Below are 8,157 nucleotides of genomic sequence, written 5' to 3' on the forward strand. Positions count from 1 at the left end.
GAGTCATTCAATGGAGTATAATTCTTATACTTACTTGGGTCATCCCTTCTTCGGGAGACAAAATAACTCTTGTGGTCTCCTTCATATCCTCGCCTCTCCTGCTTTTGGTTTTGCTTTTGGTTTGCCCTCTTGTCCAGCCTGACATACTTTTTGGCTTTCTCCATCAACTGTTGATACATAGCGGCTAGGTTTTTAATTAAAGAATCCATAAACTTGACGTTGCATCTTTCTTTCTTCAATGCTTCACATACTATCTCATGTTTTAACTCCTCCACTTGTATTGCTTCCACATTAAATTGTGAGATAAAGCTTATTAAAGACTCGCACTCTCCTTGGTGGATCTTCCACAAGTTAGAGAAGAGTTTTTTAGGAAGTATACAAGTAATGAATCTAGATTTAAATAATGTAGCGAACTGTGCAAAATTCTGAATTAAATTTGGGTTCATATGTTGGTACCATTTCTGAGCCAAACCTGTAAGTGTTGATGGAACACTCGGCACAACACGAAGTTATTGATATCCTAAAACTGCGTAGTCGTCCTAAAGATTTCCAAGTAACTTTTGAGATCTATTGTTTCATCGTATTTGTCCAAGTTGGGCAGTTTGAACTTGGACAGAAATATTTCTGCTAGGATTTCTTCCAAAAGAGGAGATATACCATCCAGACTGAAGTCCTCCTATTTCTCCTTCTGGTATCTTTGCACGACTCATACCAGCTTCCAATCGACGCCTTTCGGAGCTTCGTATGATTCATCTTCGAACTCAGCCTTTTTTTTAGGCCGCATTTTGACCGCCTCTGTCCGAGTCCTTGGGGTGTCTATGAAGGCTTCCTCCCTTCCCTTGGGAGCCATGTTTGACGCCTCCTCCCGAACCTTATACTGCTCAAGGGTAGCTTGCAACATTTGGATGTATTGGAGCATCTGCTTGTTGTTCAAGTTGTTGAGATCTACTTATTGAGGAAGTGTTTTGTCCACTGCCAGGGGTGTAAGAAATGATGGCGCTCTCATTGGTAACAACCTTAGCAGCAGTTCATGAACTACCAGCTATTTTGAGAGAGAAGAGAGAGATTTGTTTATAAGAAAAAGGGAATAAGAGACCGGCTTTAATCCAAATGAACATAAAGGATTCAATGAATCTTCTAGCAGTTGAACAAAATGATACGATCAGAAAACATAGCTGTGCTGTGATTGGCTAAACTTGTAAGAAAAAAAAATGAAAGGTGGTGGATGCCCACAACAGCCACTCCGATGCTCAAGTCAGTAAACTGAAGAATATGGCGAATATAGAACTTGAGAGTAGTTGTATAATAGAATTGCATACATTTGCCTCTTTGATCGTTCTCTTTTTAAATGATATCATTTCCTAATGATCCGAGGGTACCCGACTAACCTAATAAGAGATCTCACATAGTTAACTTATCAGGGATCTTGTGATTATAAGCATAACGGGTCTGCTGGATTGCACTTGCTAACGGTAACTTTATACCGAGACTCGTCATATTCAAGGGAGGGCAAATTTTAACGATGAACTGAGTATTAAGATATCCAAATCTTTCGTTTCTCATATTGGACCGCGTTACCCACTTATCAAATTTTTGCCATGTTACTCAATTTTATAGTAACAGTTCATGAGTTATTTTGCACAATAGTATAATATCAATTGTTACTAGTAATTTATATTTGAAAACTTTCAATTTCTTTATCATATTTTTCTTAAAATTGTAAACTTACTATAGTTTTTATATTTTTTAATATTTTTTTTTAAAAAATAAATTTTACTATTATTATTATTAAAAAACTATATTTTTATAATAAAAAATTTATATCTGAATTAAAATAAAAATATTTTAATTTTGTTGAAAAAATAACTTGTGAAAAAGGAGGGATATTTTTTTTTTCTTATTTTCAATTTTTTTATCCTCTTCTTTTGAAAAAAAATGTCTATCCCTCTTCTTCTCAACTATATTTATTATTAGTGAAATATAATAATTTTAAACTTCAAAAATTAAACTCTTCATTTTATTTAAAAATATTATTAGTGAAATATAATAATTTTAAATTTCAAAATTAAAATTTTCATTTTATTTAAAATAAATAAAGAAAGCAACGTGAGAATTTTTTTAATTTATTATTATTTTTTAATTTTTTATTTCGGCAAAAAATAAAATACATAATAATAATAAATTTATTTTAAACAATATTGAAAATGATGAAAAGCCAAAAAAAAAAAAATAACAAGTTTACAATTTAAAAAAAACGTGAATTGGATTGTCCCACGTTTCTGTTATTTACATTTTAATTTAAATATTTAAACTTTGAGTAAATTAATCTAACATTTATATTTAGGTGAAATTTTAAGTAATTTTTAAAATTAAAATTAAAAACAAACAATTCAATTATTACATATACAATCAACATATTTAATAATAGTAAAATTTTTATTTTACAGTAATAATTATAAAAATTTTATAACAAATATTAATTATTTTAAACTAATAATTATATAAAATAATTAAAAATAATATATCTACTATAATTTATAATTAGTGCTACAAAACAAAAATCCTGTTGATGGTATTAGCTATATATTTAATAGTTAAATTATTATTATTTTTAAAATTAATATATAATTTAATTATAATTAAATATGAATTGATATTATTTTAATATATAAAATTAGTTTATATTTAAAAAAATAAAATATGACATATGACATATTAACTAGACTTTTATATTTTAATTTTTAAAATACATCAAAATATAAATATTAGATCAATGTATTCACAAATGTTTAAATTAAAATATTAAGGTTTGTGGAAAATAAATTTATTTGAAAAATAATTTTTTAATTTTGACATAAAAAATATCAACAATAATTTTAAAATAATTAAAAAAGAAAATATGAATAAAAATTATAAAATAAAAAAAAAGAACAATAATTTAAAGGTAATAAAAAAATAATTATTATTATAAAATAAAGAGAGTACATTTTTATTAAGTTGAAATTAAAATGTGATAATCATGGTTTTGTAACAAGTTTAAAATAGACGTGATCATAGAGAATCCAAAGCCACCCATTCATGGTGACTCAAAATTAGTGAGGATTATGGAATATTTGACTTTTAAAAGAGCACTTCTCCCTTTACACGCCAATGGACCCCATGAATTTTCTCACATTCACCCCCTCTTCCCTTCCTAGTATTTCTCTCTCCAATCAATCCCTTTTATGAATCTTTAACCATGGCCCCCTTTTTTTTTTTTTTTTAAATTTCATTTATATTTATGCCTATTTTCTACTTTTTTATAAATATTAATATCACCTCAAAATCATATGCTGTGCAAAAGCTATATATATCCTAACAATAAATATTGAAAAATAATTTTAATTTTAATTTCTGAAATCAAATAGTAAAATAAATCATTAAAAATTCAGAGATTGGATGGATAAAAGTTCAACTTTTTATTTAAGTTCAAATTAACTCAATTTAATTTTTCTAATTAAATTAAATCTTAAATTTTATATTTAAGTCTAAATAAGTCATAAGCTAATAAGTATTATTTTCTTAATAATAAAATATTATTTTTTATTTAATATTAAAAATAATTTAGTATTTTTATTGTTGTACTTTTATATTTTATATTTTATTTTAATTAAGACTATTAAATAATGTTTGATATTTAAAATTATAAAAATAACATTGTTTTGTTATTAAAAAATATTTTATTAAATCAAAAGTTATTTAGATTTAAAAGTAAATTTCATGATTTTATTTAATGAAAAAAAATTGAAGTCACTTTGTGACTTTGTTAAAGTTTAGGGGCTAGATTTAAAGTTTTTGTAAATTTTTGAGAGTTGAAACCTCTTTTTTTTTTTTTTTTATAACTCTTGCTAATGGTAATTTTTCTCACTTTCAACTTTATAAGTCCTCTCATATTATTTGGAGTCCTCCCTCGGAAGGGAATATTAAGTTAAATTGCGATGTTGTATGAAAAGATCAGTTTTCCACTACAAAAAATTTCAGGATTACCAACGGATTTTTCTGTTCGTAATCCTGTAAAAATCCGTTGGTAAACGAATTACTAACGGATTACGATCCATTGTTAAAAAGTTCGTTGGTAAATTTTTACCAACGACTTGAAGTCCGTTAGTATTACTAACGGATTTACTAACGGAATTTCCGTTAGTAATGCTAACGGATTTACTAACGGATTTTAAATCCGTTAGTTACTGAGAGAAAAATAATTTAATAACTTATTTTAAATCCGTTGGTAAATCCGTTACTAAATTATTAACGGATTGAAATCCATTAGTAAATCTATTGAAAATTTAAATACTTTTAAAATAATTATTATTTTAATTAAATAATAAATTTTATAAAATAATTAAAAAAAGAAAGAAAAAAGAGAAAAGAAAAAAATGATAGAAAAATAAAAATTATAAAAAAGAAAGAAGAATGAGAGTAGAGTAAAAAGATGATAGAAAAATGAGAAAAAAAGATGAAATGATTAGAGAAGAAAATAATAGAAAAAGTATAGATAAAAAAAATGATAGAAGAAAATAATATGAGAGAAAATAATATGAATAATAATTATGGAGAAATTAAGAATAAGAGAAGAAAAGGAAGAAAATAATGGAAAGAAAATGGAGAAAGTGAAAGGAAAATTGTGGAGGAAAATAAAAGAAAATAATTTAAGAGGGTAGAGAATGAGATAAAAAAGGACAAGAGATGAACGGAAAATAATAAGAAAAAAATGAGAAGAAAAAAATGAGATAAAAAAGTGAAATGAAAGAAAATAATAGAAAAAGAAAGAAAATGAGAGAAAGGGAAAGAAAATTGAAGAAATAAAAATGATAAAATGAATGAATGATAAAAAGAGAAAATGTGGTGTTATATTTATAAAAGTAGATTACTATTGAATTTATATTCATTAGTAAATTTTGAAAAAATAAAAGCGGGCTTTTTTCCTCCAAAAATTACTAATGGATTTTGAAATTCGTTAGTAATACTAACGGATTTACCAACGGATTTCAAATCCGTTAGTAATACTGACGGATTTACCAACAGATTTTAAATCTGTTAGTAAATTTTGAAAAAGAAATGAGTTTTTTCTCTCCAAAAATTACTAATGGATTTTGAAATCCGTTAATAATACTAACAGATTATCAACGGATTTTAAATCCGTTGGTAAAATTTTACATAAAATTTTTTACATTAAAATTTACCACCGAATTTTCAAATTCGTTAGTAAATTCGTTAAAATTATTAACGGATGAAAATCCGTTAGTAATTTTCAATACTAATTATTTTATATATTTATAAGTTACCGACGAATTTTGAAATCCGTTAGTAATACTAACAGATTACCAACAGATTTAAAATCTGTTGGTAAAATTTTACATAAAATTTTTTATATTAAGATTTACCAACGGATTTTCATCCGTTAGTAAAATCCGTTGGTAAATCACAACTTTCTTGTTGTGGTTACTTTTAATAGTACAAAAATTATTGTGCATGATATTGCTACGAGTTTGATGTTCATCTACTACAGCAGGAGAGACTCGGGTTGTATTGTAACGATCAAATTGGTATCTGAAGCTGGTTTTATGTCAATTGAGTGTGCAATAAATTCTGCAATTGTATATAATGATTTGAATGGTACAAAATTTGATTTACCATGGGATATTAAGACCACAATAGCAGCCATTATAGAAATATTCTCTCATCTCTATTATTTCTTTTTCTATATATCTCACGTCAGTTTAACATATTTATAAATACAGTTGCTAAACTTTATTTTCGAGACTTACTTTCTTCATATTGACTATTATATCAATTATAAGATTTAGTAGTTTTATTGTAGTTATATTTTACTGTAATACAATTTTATTTTGTACATTAAAAAAAATAAATAGTTTATTCTTAATTGAAAATCAACATGTCAAGCAAAAATTATTCTATGAAATTAATGGTGTATGAAACTTTTTTAACGAATAAAAAAATCATAAAAAAAAAACAAATTAAAGAGAGAAGAAACTCTTTCTTTAAGGTAAAAAAGAATGGAAGAATTTTGTGTCTTCTCAATAGTAGCCATTGAAAACTAATGGCAAGTTTATTTTGGAAGTTGGATTATTACGACAAAACATTGAAAAAAAAATGTGTAGTATAAATTAAAAATATTTTTCACGTTTTCTTTATTTGGATTGCTTAAAAAAATTAGTTAATATAAAATATTTTTATATAATTAAAAAAATTAAATTATTTAAAAAAATTAAATTATTTAAAAAAATTAATTTCCTTTTTTTAAAAAATTATTTTTCATATTTTAAGAATATTATTAAATCTTTTATATAAATTTGCTAATATATTTTATTTTAAATTAACATCAAATAATAAAAAATAAATTATTTTATTAAAAAATATTTTTCATAAATTATTTATATATGGAATTCCAATCTTGGTCCATGGTTTTCGAAAACAAACCCAAGATGGATTAATTAAAGATACAAATTCGACAAAAAAAAAAATATTAAAGAAACAAATAAAAATATTCCCAACAAAAAAAAAACGTGGAAGCTTACTATTAGCCACGTTAGATGACCTAAAACAAATGCCATCAAGGTGTAAGTAACACGATATTTACATTGGTCAATGGTTCTACTTTTAGACAAGTCACTGCCTAACTTTGTTCCTTTGTCCCTATCAAAACAAGAAAGTATTGCTTCTGTTCTCACTGGAGGCGGAAGAAGGCTGCCTAGATGGAGGTCTCGACGGTGTCGCCACCGCGTGAGAAGAAAGACCCTCCATCACTAACTCATCTGAGACATCCATGCCTGTAGACCTGGGGTTTCCAAGTCTTTGGAAAAGCAAATCGCCATGAGCAGGAGAAGCTCCGGTGGTGTTATTTCCCAATGAAAACATATACGATGGTTGGATTTGCTGTTGATATTGGAGATGGTAACCCGCTGCAGATGGAACCATAACTGCACTAGGGTTAACCTGGGCTTGACGTTGGTTCAGTGAAAAACCAAAGCTTGGTGCATTAAGCTGTGATCCTGAAGCAAAAGGAGGACTAGGGCCACCAGTAAACTGCTGGACCAAAGCCCGAAAATTCGTAGTATCTGTGTTAAGTAACGTTGTAGGAGTTCTTCTGGAAGCTCTAGACCGTCTGCGCACAGGCTTGGATACACGACCTTCAGGGCTCAAATGGCCGCCACCACCGTTTGGTGAGGTAGAATTGCCAGTACCACCCATTAATGAGGTAGGGACACTGGCAGCCGCGGCGGAGGTGACAGATGTGGCGGCGGGGACATCAGAAGCACCACCGTCACAGCCGAACATGGTTGCAGAAAGATTTTGCTGGTGGTAGAATTGGCCCCAGTCACTAGGTAATGACATGGTTGGGTTAGAACTTGGAAGGGAAGAAGGTTATGCAAGGGATGAGATATTTATGGAGGGTTGGACGTGGTCAAAGAGATGACCGAAGGAGAAATCTTGGCCGTCGATTACGATGATCCAATTAATAAAGTGGCACGTGAGTTGGATCACGTGAGTGTGAGGGTTCTGGAAGGTCTTCAATCGTACAGTTGCATGGTTCCTGGAAGCAACGAAGGGAGGGTAAGGCCGTAAGGAGGCTTATCATGGTGACGTCATCGTCAAAGTGGCCACCTCGGCGTTAGACTTTTGTGGTGGTAGCTGGTAGGTGACATTAGGCGACTTGGGAATTTGGAAGTCTTCAAAATGTACATATATTAATTATAAATTTTAATTTTAATATCAGAAATTAATTTTATAAATAAAAATATTTATATTACTATAGTCTTTAACTCGCATTTTTTCAAAGAATAAGATACTTCATGAAAAAAAATTCAATTTTAAAATTTAGTTTATTTAAATTTAATATATAATTTTGTTAAAAAATTAATATATAATATAATGATAATAAAATATAACGATAAATAAAAATTATATTTTAAATCTTTAAATAAATAATAAATCAATTTATTATATAAAATAATTTAATTACTACTAAAATATTTTTATCATTAACATATATTTTTATACATAATATTGATATTATTATATATAAAATAATCCTAATTAAAAAATTTTAAAAGAATACTAGGTAAAATAATCTAAATATTCTTATAAATCCACATT

At 27.4% G+C, this 8,157-nt stretch overlaps 1 protein-coding gene across 1 annotated transcript; it reads right to left on the reverse strand.

Moving 5' to 3' along the window:
* Positions 1–6,507: 6,507 nt before the first annotated feature.
* Positions 6,508–7,425, reverse strand: LOC110608129 (VQ motif-containing protein 22). The gene has a single exon (XM_021747338.2). The coding sequence runs from the start codon at positions 7,393–7,395 to the stop codon at positions 6,700–6,702; it is 696 nt and encodes a 231-aa protein (XP_021603030.1). The 5' UTR covers positions 7,396–7,425; the 3' UTR covers positions 6,508–6,699.
* Between the last annotated feature and the right edge of the window lie 732 nt (positions 7,426–8,157).

The sequence above is a fragment of the Manihot esculenta genome, chromosome 8 (genome assembly GCF_001659605.2).
Source record: "Manihot esculenta cultivar AM560-2 chromosome 8, M.esculenta_v8, whole genome shotgun sequence".
NCBI lineage: Eukaryota > Viridiplantae > Streptophyta > Magnoliopsida > Malpighiales > Euphorbiaceae > Manihot > Manihot esculenta.

Excerpts from the sequence above, each read along its gene's own strand:
- LOC110608129 (XM_021747338.2), bottom strand. The coding sequence starts at position 7,395 with ATGTCATTACCTAGTGACTGGGGCCAATTCTACCACCAGCAAAATCTT.